The sequence below is a fragment of the Suillus discolor genome (assembly GCF_016758755.1).
Source record: "Suillus discolor strain FC423 chromosome Unknown F5147scaffold_28, whole genome shotgun sequence".
Taxonomy (NCBI): Eukaryota; Fungi; Basidiomycota; class Agaricomycetes; order Boletales; family Suillaceae; genus Suillus; species Suillus discolor.
Window position 1 is genome coordinate 5,609 of NW_024541275.1, and position 16,402 is coordinate 22,010.

At 46.6% G+C, this 16,402-nt stretch overlaps 6 protein-coding genes across 6 annotated transcripts; 2 read left to right on the forward strand and 4 right to left on the reverse strand.

Annotated features, from left to right (window-relative positions):
- Positions 1-1,263: 1,263 nt before the first annotated feature.
- On the forward strand, positions 1,264-3,003 carry F5147DRAFT_174847 (kinase-like domain-containing protein). Its single transcript, XM_041428396.1, has 8 exons — positions 1,264-1,712; positions 1,762-1,902; positions 1,949-2,014; positions 2,068-2,259; positions 2,310-2,340; positions 2,401-2,438; positions 2,489-2,716; positions 2,767-3,003. The coding sequence occupies exons 1-8, from the start codon at positions 1,695-1,697 to the stop codon at positions 2,959-2,961; spliced, it is 909 nt and encodes a 302-aa protein (XP_041292672.1). The 5' UTR covers positions 1,264-1,694; the 3' UTR covers positions 2,962-3,003.
- A 1,032-nt stretch (positions 3,004-4,035) lies between these two features.
- Positions 4,036-5,697, reverse strand: F5147DRAFT_695465 (kinase-like domain-containing protein). The gene is made up of 8 exons (XM_041437379.1): positions 5,385-5,697; positions 5,179-5,331; positions 5,066-5,131; positions 4,830-5,012; positions 4,748-4,778; positions 4,657-4,694; positions 4,387-4,602; positions 4,036-4,333 (listed from the first exon to the last, which is right to left on the reverse strand). The coding sequence occupies exons 1-8, from the start codon at positions 5,412-5,414 to the stop codon at positions 4,133-4,135; spliced, it is 918 nt and encodes a 305-aa protein (XP_041292673.1). The 5' UTR covers positions 5,415-5,697; the 3' UTR covers positions 4,036-4,132.
- A 583-nt stretch (positions 5,698-6,280) lies between these two features.
- F5147DRAFT_652885 (kinase-like domain-containing protein) lies at positions 6,281-7,555 on the reverse strand (the record flags this gene model as incomplete). The annotated part of the gene is made up of 7 exons (XM_041433689.1): positions 6,281-6,511; positions 6,561-6,767; positions 6,818-6,855; positions 6,908-6,938; positions 6,987-7,172; positions 7,227-7,289; positions 7,454-7,555. The coding sequence occupies 7 exons, from the start codon at positions 7,553-7,555 to the stop codon at positions 6,281-6,283; spliced, it is 858 nt and encodes a 285-aa protein (XP_041292674.1).
- Positions 7,556-9,362: 1,807 nt separating this feature from the next.
- Positions 9,363-11,059, reverse strand: F5147DRAFT_773742 (uncharacterized protein; the record flags this gene model as incomplete). The annotated part of the gene is made up of 9 exons (XM_041441498.1): positions 9,363-9,821; positions 9,879-9,977; positions 10,034-10,237; positions 10,297-10,440; positions 10,475-10,531; positions 10,597-10,648; positions 10,705-10,733; positions 10,778-10,935; positions 11,008-11,059. 9 exons carry the CDS (start codon positions 11,057-11,059, stop codon positions 9,363-9,365), a joined length of 1,254 nt encoding a protein of 417 aa, XP_041292675.1.
- Positions 11,060-11,383: 324 nt separating this feature from the next.
- F5147DRAFT_695475 (uncharacterized protein) lies at positions 11,384-11,820 on the reverse strand. Its single transcript, XM_041437380.1, has one exon. It carries the CDS (start codon positions 11,623-11,625, stop codon positions 11,425-11,427), a length of 201 nt encoding a protein of 66 aa, XP_041292676.1. The 5' UTR covers positions 11,626-11,820; the 3' UTR covers positions 11,384-11,424.
- A 472-nt stretch (positions 11,821-12,292) lies between these two features.
- F5147DRAFT_837099 (kinase-like domain-containing protein) lies at positions 12,293-16,313 on the forward strand. Its single transcript, XM_041444037.1, has 17 exons — positions 12,293-12,773; positions 12,832-12,946; positions 12,997-13,059; positions 13,111-13,296; positions 13,352-13,382; positions 13,437-13,474; positions 13,532-13,741; positions 13,791-13,978; positions 14,734-14,835; positions 14,890-15,019; positions 15,053-15,115; positions 15,175-15,360; positions 15,414-15,444; positions 15,496-15,533; positions 15,586-15,792; positions 15,845-16,171; positions 16,219-16,313. The coding sequence occupies exons 1-16, from the start codon at positions 12,652-12,654 to the stop codon at positions 16,076-16,078; spliced, it is 1,944 nt and encodes a 647-aa protein (XP_041292677.1). The 5' UTR covers positions 12,293-12,651; the 3' UTR covers positions 16,079-16,171; positions 16,219-16,313.
- The last annotated feature ends 89 nt before the right edge of the window (positions 16,314-16,402 follow it).

Consider the following 16,402-nt stretch of genomic DNA (forward strand, 5'->3'; position numbering starts at 1 on the left):
TGAGAATAGCAATTACCCATTGCGGGAAACTTGAAGGTGGCGAAAGGCAGGCGTAGATGATGTCGGTGTTAAGCGGTTGGTCTCAGGCTGGACTCTGCAGGTATATAATTAAGAATACAGACGCTCGACGGACGCCGCGTAATGGGGTAGTGAATTGTCACACCATCATTACAATACTAATGTCAGTCTGGCTGAAACGTTGATAGCAAATTCAAAAACTGCGAGATGTTGGCAAGATGTATGATGTGGCAGTGTTCACTAGTCACTCACTAGCCAATCACGCAGTGCAAAGTTCTCTCGGCAGCTGCCGTTAGGACTCTATTGGGACTCAGCGCTCAGCATGAAATCTTTGTGAAAAAAAATGCTAGGTCTTCTATCAGATTATCACGAAGGATCCCACTAATGCACTGGTTGGCAGTGCGTACTATCAAACCGAATTCTTGAGCGTCAAGATTTGCTGCGGGATCATGGCCCACAGGAACACGCCGTTTCTCTTATTGCTCTCCACCAGATCTGAGATGGCTCGCTCTTCAACACTGGGGATTCAGGAAAGGCTCACGTATGAATGCAGTTCAAGGAGCCTCTTGTTTTTCCTCAGTTGCACCTCTTTGTCACACTAGATTTCTTTAGCCTCGAATGAGGCGTATGCTGAGGAAAATCAAGCCCAAGCGTTCGTTTCAAAAATTGCACTCGTCCGGCTTTATCCGCAGTTCAAATTCCTGCATGGATTCTAGAACGTCTGATGTCGGGACTGTATGGTTTCCCGAGTTAAACGCGCGCCTATCACGGTTAGAATGCATCCAAGGTATGTGCTTAGTGTCTGAGAAGTAGTACTTGACGCTTCGGTTCTGACACTCTAGGTGTTCGACGGTCGACCAGTGGGATGAGCGAGCTCATCGAAGACAAGAATTTTCACCGTCTAGGCCACGCAGGACTCAAATCATGTTGTTACAACTGGTGTTCCGGTATTGATCATATTTGCCAATGATAGATGAGAGCTTTACGATCTGGCGCTACACAATCACTGGCGTAACCCTTTAACGACAAGATAGGCGCTATGATCTAGCCACATAAAGGCCATATAGCTTGGTGCACACAGGAATCCCGATCCCGTGCAGGACTATATACACGAGATCCTCGGCCTTACCCAATACCGTTTCCGCAGTCATCGCACTGGGTGATACAGTCCTTGCCTCGGTTCGAATCTGTCTCCGATAGATAACTGGAACAAAAAACGATCAAGCGGCACACGTGTATTGCATAATGAATTTGGATATACTACCATGGTAGCTTTGGATGGGGAAGTCACGAGAAAGGTACGCAACTAGGAATGTAATGCTTGAGTGTTAATCTTGTACGTGTGTAAAATGCACCCTAGGGATGCATGTAATCAAACATGTATATCGCAGGATATCTTCCGCCGAGTCTGATGAAAGATGTACAGTATATCAATCATTGATGGACAAGACCATCGATGACACAGCCCATCAGAGCTTTCTATTATACTTGCTATCAAGACGCTAGTTTTCAGGCTCAAACAGGTCATAGGATCTCATGGTCGCAGTATTTTTGGGTTGACGGCATTGTTAATTTGTCTCTTCAGCAGTGGTATATAAGGATGCTCGCTTCGTCCCTTACATCCCAGTTACCTAGCACCTGTCATTTTGAACTCTGAGTTCTAGCTTGATTTCACAATGGGTGGTCTCCGCCCCGTAAGTCAATATTGCTTCCACGTTGACGATATACTAATATCGTTGGCAGGAGTCAGTTCAATTCAAAATCGAACCAGAGCTTATTCCTGGGGAAAACATCACAAGAGATAGCAGCTGTCCTACCTGTAGAGGGGGGCTCGGTGACATCTGGAAATGTTCAATGACTACACCATCTGGAACCCAACGCGACGTGAGTTTAGACATGGGTAGAAGACTTGCCATTTATTATAATCAAGGTTGCTGTCAAATCTATTAGGGTCCCTGGGTTAACAGATGCGACGATATTGAAAGCGATAGGCAAGGTTAGGACAGAAATTGATATGTAGTTCCACTCGCTGATACATCTTCTCCCCAGAAAATTCGTCGTGAGGCCTATGTTTGGATGCAGTTGGAACACGACCACATTCTCCCTCTCGAGGGCGTGACTTTCGCTGAAGAATTCGGGCTACTTCCAGCATTAGTGTCTCCATGGATGGAAGAAGGATCGCTGGACGATTACTTGAAGCACAAGTTTTCGGAATTGTCTGACTCTGAAAAACAAGAGCTTGTAAGTGCCAAATGATTACTGCACTAGCTTATACTTAGCCATGATTTCAGGTATGGCAGGTAACTGCTGGTATTAGTTACCGTGAGTTCCGTTGTTGACAGATGTAGTGATCGCAGCGTATACTAAAGACTATCCACTTAGTGCATGGCAAGGGTATCGTGCACGGCGACTTGACAGCGGTAGGTCTTATCCCAATCCACATGTAGTATGTAGCTGAATTCAATGACAGACCAACGTTTTGGTTGACAGCACCGGTCGCCTCCGTCTCGCAGACTTTGGTCTATCAATGATCCTTGCCGAGGCAGAAAACGCCACCTTCAATTCCTGTCGTCCAGGAAACGCACGTTGGATGCCCCCCGAGGCTCTCCGAAGCGGAGATGAAGACGAAGACGAAGCTAAAGACGAGAAGCCAACTAAAGCTTGGGATGTCTATTCGTATGGTTGTATAGTATTTCAGGTCTGTCGGATTGTCAATACACAAAAACAGTCTTCTGACAATAGTCCAAGATCTTTTCTGGGAATAAGCCCTACGCATGGATAACAAGTGTTTCACATGTTACGGGCGCGATATACAAGGGACGTGCCCCTTTCAAGGACATAGAGAGCCATGCAGTGTATCAACAATTCTCACCGTGCTTGCATAAGATGTCAGCCAATCGCCCGACGATGGACGATGTCATGAGACGTCTGGGGTCACGGTAAGCGCTGTCATGTAGTGAGATCTCATGATAGTGCGTACCAATTATAGTGACAAAGTTGGAGGGTATTGCTACACGATTTAGTGTTTACAACCCGCTTTTGTGAGATAAAGTTCTGTAGTCCTGTAAGATGCTGCATGGTGACCATGATGTTATATGTGTTCCTTTTTTACCTGTAAAGTGCGTATTGTCGGAATTCAAATTATCGTTGTACAACGGTTAGCGTAGACTCGGAACTATTCTCAAAACACCATGCCTTTTCAAACTAGGCGCCAGCAGGCTGCTGAATCAACTTCACTCAGTTGTCGACAACACACATACTACTGAATAAATGACGCGCTGCGGCGGTTTTTTCGTGTCATCCGTGTCATCCGTGCCAGTAACATTTTCTCTGTTGGAGTCACTGGAATCCAAGTCAACTGCTGTCAGCCTGCAGTTAGCACGAGAGTGGTCATCTTCTTGTGGGCCCTCGGAGGAACAGACAGCTGCATGTGATATCGACCGCTTATGTTTTGTCATGATTCGGTGAGTGTTGTCTACGACTCGAACGTCGAGTACAGGAACTTACTACGTCACTTCAATAGTTCAAACAAATTGCCGAGGGCTCCAATATCGTGAGTGATGGATCGACTATGCGCCTGTGGTGTAGGTCCTAGTACATGGGAAACAGCCTTACTGGTGGCTGAAGTATGCCATACACCTTATTTCTGCCAAGTTCAAGCGCACAGAGCCCATTGATTCCTCCGTCGAGATCGAGCCTAATCACCTGGATTTCATGCATGCGGCGGTGCTGGTCAACGAAGAGCAAGCTTCGTCTATTGATCAGTAGAAGAGGTGATAAATTATTATCTTCAAGAAGCACAGACTTCGTCTGTATAAGGTCTCGGTTTTGAAGTGATCCTCTTTCTTGTCCTCATGTTGACTCCGAGTGTCTCCTATCATATATCATATTGCTCCGTGTCCGCTCTCACTTCTCAGTGTCGTATGTGTATGATACACTACCTGTATTTGTATTTATGCAGGAGCAATACTAAATCTAATGCGCTAGCAGACTACTAGGCTAGCATGCAATACCAATCCTCATATTGTATGTAAACAAGGCAGTGATAGATTGGGAAGCACATAGATGTCGTTCCGAGTAAACAGTATCCTAAGCTAGTTCATTCGTATTGTTGTCACTCTGTTGGTAAGAACCCTACAATCTCAGAAGCCACCGGTCGACCTTCGGAATCGACAGATATGCATCTCAACGAAAACTCCTTGTGTACGTCCTCGATGTCACGGAAATGACGGAAGGGTGGTGTTCCTGTGAGTCTTGCCACAATAACGCGGAACACATCCGGTAGCCAGAGGTAAGGTGCACATTCACAAAACACCTGCACATTATCAGCACAGTAACTTACATGGAATCGAATGAGGAACAACACACCTGAAGCATGATGCAACCATACGAGTAAACATCAGCAGCTTTGGTTGGCACGACCACTCCCCCTTCCTCAGGTAAAGCAAGCAACTCAGGCGCCATCCACCGCACATTTCCTGGGTGGCACGAATTGAAGGTGGGGTTTTGTGATTCTGAAAGGACCACTGAAAGACCAAAGTCCGCAAGATGGAGCGTCTGATCGGCGCTCATTAGAACATTGGTCTGTAGATCGAGTTGTCATAACGAGACATCTTGGGCACGACTTTTAACACATACACATGTTAAATCGCCATGGACCACTCCTCTGTCGTGTACTAACAAGTCGGTGAGCATGTCTGATCCAGATACAGAAAAAAAATAGATGCACAATACTTGAGGCCGGCCGCTATCTGTCTCAACTGAAGACATGTCAGAACGCGTCCCACGGTGTTGGGAGATACGATGCGTACCATTCTCAGTTTATCGGCCTTGGAAAGAACAGGTCCCTGTTTCAGATAACTGTCGAGTGATCCATTTTCCATCCACGGAGAAACTAGGGCAGGTAGTGGCCCCAAACCATCAACAATACCATTGAAAGTAAGAATATGATCATGCTCTAGGTCAATCCAAACATGAACCTCGCGACGAATCCTCTGTGAGTTGAAATGGATGAACACAACAACTTTCAGTTCATTCATGCTCCCACCTTGCTTGTCCTATTCACTAGTTCCGTATCATCTGCTTGAGGAACCCTAATTAATTTGACCGCAACCTAAAAGGTAGTTAATATTGTGAATTTTTGATCGAGTGCACAATTACCTTGGACGTTCCAACCGGATGTTGTCGCCGAGACCAAGAATACATCCAGACATCACCGAACCCTCCTGTACAATTGGCATACAACCGGAGTTTTTTGAGTTCTGTCGCAGGAATATTATATGGCTCAGTTTTGAAATTAACTGGGTGAGAATGCTGGCGGTTTCCCTGTGACTGCTATTCACATTGAATACAAGGGCAGAACATACCACCGAATTTGTAGAAAAGAGATTGCCCATTGCAGGATAATAATCGTGCTAGGCCACAGCGTTCAAGGTGACAAAAGGAAAAGGCAGCCGTGCGATTTCATTGTTTAAGCGGTTGGTTTGCAGGTATATAACGACGCTCAACAGACGCCGCGTAGTGGGGTGCAATGTTCAGACCGTATCATCAATGCCAGTTTGGGTGAAACTTTCAAGCTTCGGAAACTCGACAACTCCGTCACGGGGAGTATTAGCAGCGCAAAGTTGTTATCAAGTTCCTTCCGAAGCTGGTTCTGATATGAAGATCCCCGCGTGCAGGTGCAAGAGACTCTGTCGGGACTCGGGAGTATTCTTCCCGCAGTCGCCTCGATGCAAGATGCCGCATACTTTTATGTCACGCGATGCATGAAATTTTTGTGGAAAAACGCAGGTCTTCTATCAGAATCTTACGAAGGATTCTACTAACGCTGCACCGGTTACAAGTATCGCCTATTGTAAAACCGAATTCTTCAGCGCTCTGGAAGTTCTCAAAGGTATGTACTAGTAGTAAGGCATGTCCGTGGCCGGCGGATCCTGCGTACTAATCTACACAATTGGCCGCTCCCTGATCAGATTTTTGAGAAGACTCGCTGTGGGATAATCTGCAGGAATATACCCTTTCTCTTATCACTTTCTACCAGATCTGAGACATCAGTGTATTGATGAGACCTTGATATTGTACCCGTGCAAACTGTAGCAGGATATAATTCTGCTCTTGCAAATATCATCATTCATGCTGTTATGTAAAATTTTGAGTTGTAGATATGCGATCATGTATTACATACTTGAACACTGTATACTATGCCAATGAGGTAGCTAGAACAAAAGAAAAGATGAGAATGAACCAGCTCCGAGCAGCGACGTTATGTAGATGGGGCCCCGTTAGAGATAGCTCTCTCGAGAAAGTCCAGTACCCCCTCCACTGATGGACGATTCTCACTGTTGATCGACCAGCACTGCTGCATGAAATCCAGATGATGTTTTTGAATTTGTATGGTGTTTTCTTTCAAAATGGGCTCTTGGCCTCTGCACTTTGATGCTATGACTTGGTGGGCTTGCTTGATCCACCAGTAGGGTGTTTTGGTGTATATTACCTACGAATACCGTGTCAGCGTCATAAAAAAACGCAAATGAGACACTGACCTCAAGCATGATACATCCAAGAGCATATATATCACTGGATTTGGTGGCACATGGCACGGTTTCACCTTCCGGGAAGAGGAGCTCTGGAGCTGCCCAACAAACTGCGCCATTGTGGAAGGAGAATGCCGGGTCAGACTGAACCATGATATTCGAAACACCGAAGTCTGCAAGACGCGGGGACCCATCAACAGCAATTAGGACATTTTTCTATAACAATAATCAGTGGGTCACGAAACGTATAATGTAGGTAAACCTACACTGGTCAGATCGCCGTGAATCACGTCATTGTCGTGGACTGCCCGCAGTATACAGTTAAGCCAGTCGTTTTCAAGTAATATGTTACTTACGATATTTGAGCCCCTCAGTAATCTGTTTAAGCTTTGAGAAACGTAAGCTCCAGTAATCGACGTCGAAAGAGAAACTTACAATGCGAAGCCTGTCCATCTCCGTAAGGGTTTTATTCTTATGAGTAAGATAGAAGTTCAACGTCCCGTTCGGCATCCAGGGGGAAACCAATGCTCGAAATATACCGAAACCTGTTGCGGTGCCACGCAGGCACAATACATACTGATGATTTAATCTGGTCCAGATCTTGATTTCGCGTTCAAGATTCTGTGTTCCAAAGAAATTCAGACGAGCGGAGGTTTCGGAGGCTACCAAACATACATGATTTATTTTGTCAACTACGGCGTCTGTAAGACTTGAATACCGTGGGTATTTGACTGCAACCTGAGCATAGGTGAGCGTAAGCATGGAGAAGATCAATGTGTGGCATACTTCTTCCAGACTCGCGTCGCCGAGCAATATGCATCTGTAGACATCTGCAAGTCCACCCGAAGCAGTCGGAATTATGGTTTGGCTGGTTTTAATGTTTGCGTCCACAATGAACGAACCACACGTTGACCCGGATGTCTGAGTAGTGAAGATGGTGAGCTGGGTCGATGAAGGTAAAGAGGGACTTGACGTGCAATAGTCTTCAGAGTGAGAGCCGGCATATCGATAGGAGGAGCACAGGCACAAGAGGATGCGGATGTACTTTCTCAGCAACAGTGGTTTTTCGTCTTATACACAAGGACTACAACGGTTACGGCTGATATCGCGATCCACTGATAGCTCCGATAGAAATTCCAGAGGGCGCACCAGGGAAGCCGCCACTAGTATGGATTGAATCCATGCTAGTAGATATTGACTCCACATAAACGCCCATCTCTAAACGCATCAAATGGAGAAAGGCAGACGAGTCATCAGACTTCTTGAGGCGTGGTCAACTATCAATTGAAACTTTGAGCCAAACTGCTTGCGAGGCACCGGACTCGGCGACAACCCTACGGTGGAACGTGAATCTTGATAACCAATTCTTGTTAGCAAATGCTGCCTGTCGTCTGATCATTCGAGCGCTGAGAAGTATGCGCTCATGTTAAAATGAATGGTTCTATCCCATCTATGATAATAACTCGAGGCGGCGCCTATATGACTCGTGTTGTTGTATCCACTGTAAGACCACCCATACGATAAGGGGAACTTGCGACCTGATCGTGTATCGATCATATTGAGCTTCATCCACGGAAACTTGAGTGATGAGCGTGCGCATTCAAGTATAAAGTTCATAAGCTCCTACTGTTCTGTTGACGGAGATGAAAAAATCTCGACCTCACCGATTGTGGATTCTCTATGGTAGTTTGAGCCGAGAGACACGGCACCATGGATGCGAAGGATGGTGGTTCGATTAGTATTGGCGGTATTTTCCCCAAGAAGTTTGATCTCGGAAGGACCATGATTTAGGTGCGTGTGATCAGCAATACTGATTCACTGATCTCCATAGTCTCGAGATCTCAAGGACAACGTCTCATTGTTGGATGGACATGGAACAACGGCCAAACTAGGGATTTCGCTTGAAGTTTAGAGGGTCAGGAGACATGGAACGTCTGTCGGCTGAAGAAGAAATCATTGCATTCATGAAAGGACGAGCAATCAATGCTTAGGTTGGACCGAAATCTGGAAATGCCCATCGATTGTGGATCAACCCGAGCTTATTAACGACATTAATTTGATAACTTACTATTGAATACCGTAACAGATGCAGATCATGTGGTAGAAGTACAGCACGGCGCAATACCGGTTATACAGTAACATCGTCCAATCGAGTCATATTTAGCGCCCCCTTGCCAAATCCAGCCGCAACCGCTGTAAACCCGTTATCTTGCACATCCGCGAGGAAGAGCGTGTTTGATCTCGTTATTCTTCTGAATCTCCTGGATGATTCCATGTTGGCGTACGCAAAGCAGGCATTCGATTTCGTGGTCCAGCAGAGACCTATAATGTACGTTAGCACTGCCATCACGAGATAGCCAGAAGAGGTTTCGAGGAAAAAAATAGTTCAGTCAATTAATAAGTAAGCGAAATACGTACCGCTAGTGATGTGTGGTTGCACATGAAATGGGCACTGGGGAGATCGAGCTGCCCGCTGCACTGAGAACAGCGCGTCGCACGCAAGAAGCGCAGCACCAGCTCATAGAGGTGCGGGTGTGTTGGGCCATATCGTACGAGGGCCTGCACGACCTCTGTCGACGCAGAAGACTCGGATGGCGATATGTTGTGCTTGTCCATCCAAAACCGTAAAATGTCTTCATACATACCCAGCTGCTCCTAAAGTATGACCAGACCTCGGGTATAGCTGTAGCTGCTGCGAAGAATCAATGCATGCGTTTTATCGCATGGTAAGGTGTCGCTCGTCAGAACTTTGAGTGCCTTTTCCTGTTGTGCTGGAGAGCCTCCGTCAAGGTAGAGCTCAAGCAACGTATTTCAAACTGCTGCCTGATTGTGCTTCTCTAGGTCCTCGTCTTTGTCCGGACTGGTATCTAGAAGAGAAGATGGGAGAGAGGAGAGTGACTGTCCCCAGCGACGTGCGGCTACGCTTTCTAGGAAACGGACAAAATATGACGGGTGATCAACAAAATGCGCGAAATAGAGTGTAGGCGAAGGTCGTTTCTTTTTGGATGGTGTTGATGCGCTTGGCTGCGTTGTTTGAGGTTCCGTAAGGTCCTCCTCTTTGTCTTCAGGCGCAGGTGCATGGGAGAGGGTAAGGTACGAGAGGTATGATGGGGCGTTTGCTGGTGCGCTCGACTGTTGTGGAGTGGTGTCCTCTGCTTCGGGGATGATGAGGGGCCCAGAGATGGTGCAAAGGTCAATAAGAAGCCGTGTCGTCTCCTCCGGAAGATTATCTAGCATAGCACCTCCGTACCTAGCGAGGTTGCTTTCCGCCTATATAAATGTATTAGCTTCGTACAGGAAAATAAATCCAAATAAGATTGGACTTACCGCGGCTGCTCCCAAGTGTCTCAAATATACCAGTGCTTCCCCATACTTCCCGGCGTCCTCAATTATAACCCTCAAGTACTCTTCGTGTCGCTTATGGCGCTTCGCAAGGTAGCCGTAGCTGGCATAATGAAAGTGTATCTTGCCTGCCTGCACACCCGGATAGCAGTGTCCAGGTCAAATGGAAGGTCGCTATTCGACTCTGCCGCACCAGAGTGACGAGACTCTGTTTTAATGAAGCTGTGTAAGCGTGCAACGTCTTTGAGTTTAGTGTAGGTATTAAGCAGAAGAGTGGTATGATCAGCGTTTGCGAGGCCAAGGGCATCTAGCTCTTGCAGATAGGTAACGAGGTTGTGTATGCGCTGAGCGCACCGCCATCATCAGACCTATTGTGTTGGAAAAAAACACACAAATAACTGACTTTTCTAACGACGTAGCTCGGTTTCACCCAACCTATCATCTTCATATAGCACGTCATCGCGCCATGCCAATCTCCTTTCGTGTAGAGGCGGTCACCGTGCTGACGGTGAATATCAGCCACGTAGCTGTCATCGAGGTGTTGTGTCTGCGCGAGACTCAGTGCAAGTATACTATAGAACCTTTGCGTACAGCATGGAGAGTTTTGCAGAGGTGGATTTCTCGGCAAGGCGAGTCAGCTAAACAAGGGCAGTGACGTCAGATTAAAAGTCAACGCACAATTCTGAGCATCGTTAGGACGTACCTGCCCATTATTTGTGAGGATGCAGATATTTCCCCACTCCGAGATCACCTCTCTGATACCCTCCGCAAACACTCAAACTACCTTATTCTCCATGTCAAACACAGTCACCCTCCTGCAAGCTCTCGTGTAGCAGGTGACTGAAACAACTATCACATAGTTAAGGTGGACACCTGCGAAAGACGTTGCACCGGGGGTTGCCGGTGGGACGGGTGCAGAGACGGGTGCCAGGGGTCTCGAGTGTCTCAGGGTCCCGGCGTACACGGATCTGTAGCACGACACGTTGTACAGTGTACACACATTCCATTCCGTTCAGCCATAACAGCAGCCTCTCTTCCTCTCCTGAGCGCAAGGTGGAGCCAAGTCCAACGTAACATCACCTCCCAGTATTCAAATTCGTACCAATCCACTCACCTTCATAAGCATATAGCAGTTTCCTCTGCTGCACACCATACGCATATCTCATCTCTCGCACCGCACATCCCAGTCCACATCCTATATCGTCTAGTAACACGCTAGATCCTTCACTCCCTTTGCCGGACACATGGTACAAGTGTACCGAGTTCGTGATCACAATGAAAAGGTGCAAGTTGTTATCCTTAGCATCGGCATTAGCCTGTGAGACTCGGAAGTTCTCGGCAACCAAGGCCAGTGATAGATTCAGGGGATGATTCATGGATGGTGCGTGTCTTGGGTAGTGCAGTCAGGGATGTTGTGGAAGATAGTGACTGGTCCAGGTGCCTGTAAAGTAGCACCGTCCCGTAGGCCCAGCCGATGGCAAGAAAAGACAGCGCAGAAGAAAGTGCAAAGCAAAAGACCTGAATTACAAGCTCACCGAGCGAAAGCTGAACGTAGTGAGTCACTCACTGGATGAGGCTTGTTGCTAGGCTGGACCTTGGAAGATCTCAGTAACACTGGTGCTTGGTTTCTCTTGTCCGTCTTCCCAAGATCCCAAATCTTCAGCATATTACCTCGTACTGCGCTCTCCTCCCCAATCGTCTCCAACACACCATTCCTCTCTGCCATGTGCATTACTCGTCCTCCCACATGTGCAACGCAGATCGTTGTCGATACCGTTATATAATTGGCTAGCTTTGAATGTTGGTGCTGTACGCCATTCTTCTTACTCCATCCGAACTGTTGTTACACTCATGAGTTACGATACATTCTGCGATGGCTTAGCTAGCGAGATATAACGAATCTACATTAGGTGAAAATCAAACAAACACATAACAAAAATAAGCAGACATGCAGAGCCTCCAAGCCAGTTCAAACAGGGAAGAGCGTGCGGCGCGCACACATTGGACTGCAATGCAGGATGTACGTGAGTGGCATTCGGCCGAATAAGAGTAATACCCATTTTCTTGGCAACGTGCTCATGTATAACATAAAGTCTTAGGCGACTACGTCTTTTAGAACTAAGTAGCTAGTAATCAAAGAAAGTGTGGCTATTGACGAAGTGCTTTTTCTGCAGTGGTAATGATTCTTCGAGTCAAGGCGATGTGATATCGACTTGTTCAGAAATCATGCATAAGTACGTGTACTATCGCTTCCTGTATGATCAGACCTCTTCGATTTTCTGGACTCCTGAGGAACAAGAGTTCCATTGCACTCAAAATAATTAGCTGTATATCGCTGATCGGCACCGAAATTTCATGATGTGGTCAATGTAACTTACGTAAGTTACTGCGCGAGCCATTTGGTCTCAATTCGTTGGGACCATAGCCGAGAGCATGGAAGTCCAGAGTCGGAGTCTATGAGGCATTGTGCATTCTGATACTCTACAGGACACAGCTGAGACCAAGGAACCTCGAGCAGTACAAGAATTTCGAATTCTCCTATGGGAAGCACTACACAAGACAGTGCCGTTCCTGTAACGGCGCATCCCCGTAAATTCCCATGAATCTAGCGCTGCCCTTTGGTTCTGCACTCAGCCTCTTGAACGTCGATAAAGAGGGATCTCGCAAAGCCCAGTATTATTCGCGTTCTGTGGTTACCCAAACTTCCCCGGGCCTGGTATAAAATTTCGACCTCATTAATACGTTGTCAGGGCGACAGATGAATACTCTTTCCGCATGGATCTTCAGCCTGAGTGTGCTGCCTAAGAAATGGCGGAAAGTCCAACCGGAGACAGAAACGTCGGGCGCGACATACCTGGATGTAGACTCCAATGATAATGAGTGAGTAGACGTAGGGCTTTACCTTGAATGAAGCTGACTCATGTGCCAATCAATTTAGACGCCCAGTCGACCTTACTGCGAAGGTCATGAAGGAATTGGCTTATGCTACTGCCCAGGGCAGTTTCGGTGACGTATGGAAATGCATGTTCTCAGACAAAGATAGAAATGTGGAGGTTGGTATGAGTTTCGTAGTAAATTCTGACATCTGATGATAAGTTTCAAGGTGGCGGTTAAATCTGTCAGGATCGAAATTCAGGATGACAGTTTCAAGAAAATCGTCAACGAGGTGGGCCGACATGATCATGATGTCGCTTTAATGATATGAACATATTTGCAGAGGTTAATGGACGACTTCTGCAAGTGGAAATTACTGCGCCACGATAACATTCTTTCCTTGTACGGGATTACCTACGGATTTGGTCCAGTACCAGCTATCGTATTTCCATGGATGACCAACGGATCCTTGAGCACGTATCTTGGTAAAAACTATGATAGTCTCTCTGGGGCTCACAAGTTCAGTTTGGTAAGTCTTCCTCGATGATCATTAGCTGCACCACAACTCACGAGCGCCTTAACAGCTTGCTGATGTAGCTGCTGGTCTTCAATATCGTATGCCATGTCATTTTTGCATTGCATTAAGATAAGCTGACAGTATATGCATAGTCCACTCTAAGGGGGTAGTTCATGCGGATCTCACAGGTGTAAGCAACTGTGGTATGCAGACTTGTGATATTGCTCACGTCTCTGTTTCCTCTTAGAACAATGTACTCATCAACAGAGACGGAAGGGCTCTTGTAGCAGACTATGGACTCTTGACTACATGTTCCGACCTGAACGGGACCTCTTACATCAGGAGTAACGTACGATGGGCTGCGCCTGAGCTCTTCGAAGTTCCGGACACCGAGGATGCATCTAGCTCGCCGAGACTAGAAAGTGACATTTACTCATTTGGATGCATCGCATACCAGGTCTGTCGACAACGTATATTTGCAGCGCTCTTGTTCTCATTTGTGCCAGGTTTTATCGGGCAAGGAGCCGTACTGTAACATTCGCAGTGATCACCAGGTGGTTGTGGCCATCCTCAAAGGTGTCAAGCCTAAGCGTCCAGATATGCCTGCTATTGAAGATTGTCACTGGAACTTTATCGAGCAATGTTGGGTTGAGTCATCACAACGACCTCCTATTGTTGATGTCCGAGATTTAATGTATCGCTATAGAGATGCTATGTGTTAACTCATGTTTTTGTATCAGACAAGTTTGGTAATCGATTGCGTGCACATTAAACATATGGGGGTTCATCGACTTTAGAAGGGCCAACTCGGGAGATCCATGATTCGATCTGCACACTCCAAGGCTTGCAATATCCCCACCCCTACCTGGTTGTATTGGTCATGTACCTAGAACTGTGGCAGTAAGGCCGTACTATCTGTCTTCTGCGAATGAATGAAATGATATAGTATCATGCAGGCTATTCTGTTCTAGCAATGTGTATGTCTCAAGGCAAAAGACCCGACTCGTTCATATCAATTGTAATCACCCTGGCGGAGAACGAAATTTCATGATTATTAACAGCCATTCAAACGGCAACATTCTGTTCGGGCTAAAGTCTTCATTCACTCTGCACGACGAGGCAAAACGTTCAGAGCATGAGGGTGATTCAAGCGGCAAGGAAGTGACTATTGGTGCGGGTAGTGCTACTATAAGGAAGCCCATCGGGTCGAGTCAGCCGGTTATTGGTTCTATACTGTGGATCCAATGGAAGAAACCGAAGACGTCTAGCGCAACTTTTGATTCACTAGACTGTTGGTCAAACAATCTGCACCTATTCATATCTACAAAAGGAGGTACTAATATACATATACTATTGTCTTATTGTTTCTGCGCTCAACCTGCCTCGTTAAAAGAGCACATCCATGAGTCTACTAACCTAAATGATCCTACCTTTCTTGTCCCACTGCAGGTCTTGGTTAGAGAATGTCAGGAGGAAGCTGTTGTGGTGGAGAAGCAGCCCGTCTGTCGTGATAGACACCACCAGTGATAGTGGGATAGATCCTGACAACCAGTAAGTCCATAATACCTTGTGGCAATGCACTTCCTCACGCGACTTTGAATGCAGCCTGCCCGACCTTACGGGATTCGTATCCAAGGACTCGCCTCATCCAATAGCGCACGGCAGTTTCGGGGATGTGTGGAAATGCACCTATGTCGCATACAACCGTCCAGGCTTGGAGGCAAGCATGCTACACGTATGACTATCCAGCAATCTGAATCCATGACAGGTGGCAGTCAAATCTATAAGGATCGATGTCGCAGGTGACGAATTCAGGGCCCGAGTTACTCAAGTGCGTCATCGGTTTTCCCTTTGTATGTGATGCGCTTGTTCAAACCTCATGTTTCATAGAGACTCTTGGGCGATTTTCGTGCACGCAAGCATCTGCATCACGAAAATCTTTTGCCTCTGCTCGGTTTCAGTGACAAATTTGGGCTACTTCCAGCGATGGTTTCTCCCTGGATACACAACGGCCCGCTCACTACATATCTTGAACACCATTTCACAGAATTAACCATCAAACAAAAGCTCCTGATCGTGAGTTATTTCTCAGAAGGGCTCGTACATCATGCCATTCATTTGGACCTTAGTTGCGACAAGTCGCTGCAGCCATCAGCTACCGTATGTGGAATCTTCAATAGTTTGTGAAAACAATAAGTAACGGCATTACAGTCCACTCGAAGCGCATTGTCCACGGTGACCTTACCGCCGTATGTACTAGTTGTCTGATACCTGCCTTCTAGCTCTGATCTGAAACGCCAGAACAACATTCTGATAGATTCGGACCGCAATGCCCACGTAGCAGACCATGGAATTCTCACAATGTGTTCTGATCTCTCAGGGACTTCATACATCAGAAGCAACGTGCGGTGGGCTGGGCCAGAGCTCTTCGAGGTGCCAGAGAGCGAAGAGTCATTGACTCCACAACCTGCCAGCGATATTTATTCCTTCGGATGCATCATGCTTCAGGTTCGAGGCGTTCCCTAATGGCTGGGTTAGTTTGCGACTAAAGATTCCATAGGTTATGACAGGCAGACCACCCTATGCAGACGTGCGGAGCGATCACCAAGTAATTGTCCTGATACTGAAGGGCAAGAAGCCCACAAGACCATCGAGTCCGCACGACGCAGATTCTTTCTGGGATTTCATCGAAAAATGCTGGGGTGATATAGGGCGTCGCCCCTCTGCCCTTGATGTTCTGAACTTCTTAGGATCAGATCATATTACTGCGCTAGTTAAACAAACAGAGAGCTGATTGATCGCCGGTCGATTTATTATGGACATCACTTTTACGTTGAGGTTTCACGGTGATGAGGCCTTGAGGCATGATTTAGTACATTCCTATTATGTAAGCTCGAATTTTTCAGCTAGTCGCCTCTACTTATCTCATGTCAGATTTGTATAGATTGGTGCAGTTGTATCTACTCAACATTCCGACGCATGACTGAGTGAACATTTTTCTTTTAAAGAAAAATCCATATTTGTTGTCCTTTCGAGTTGAAGACCCATGTTGGATGTAGCCTCACGGGGGCCACTTATCTATCGTAAGTGTGTATGTAGTCTGACATATGTTGAATAT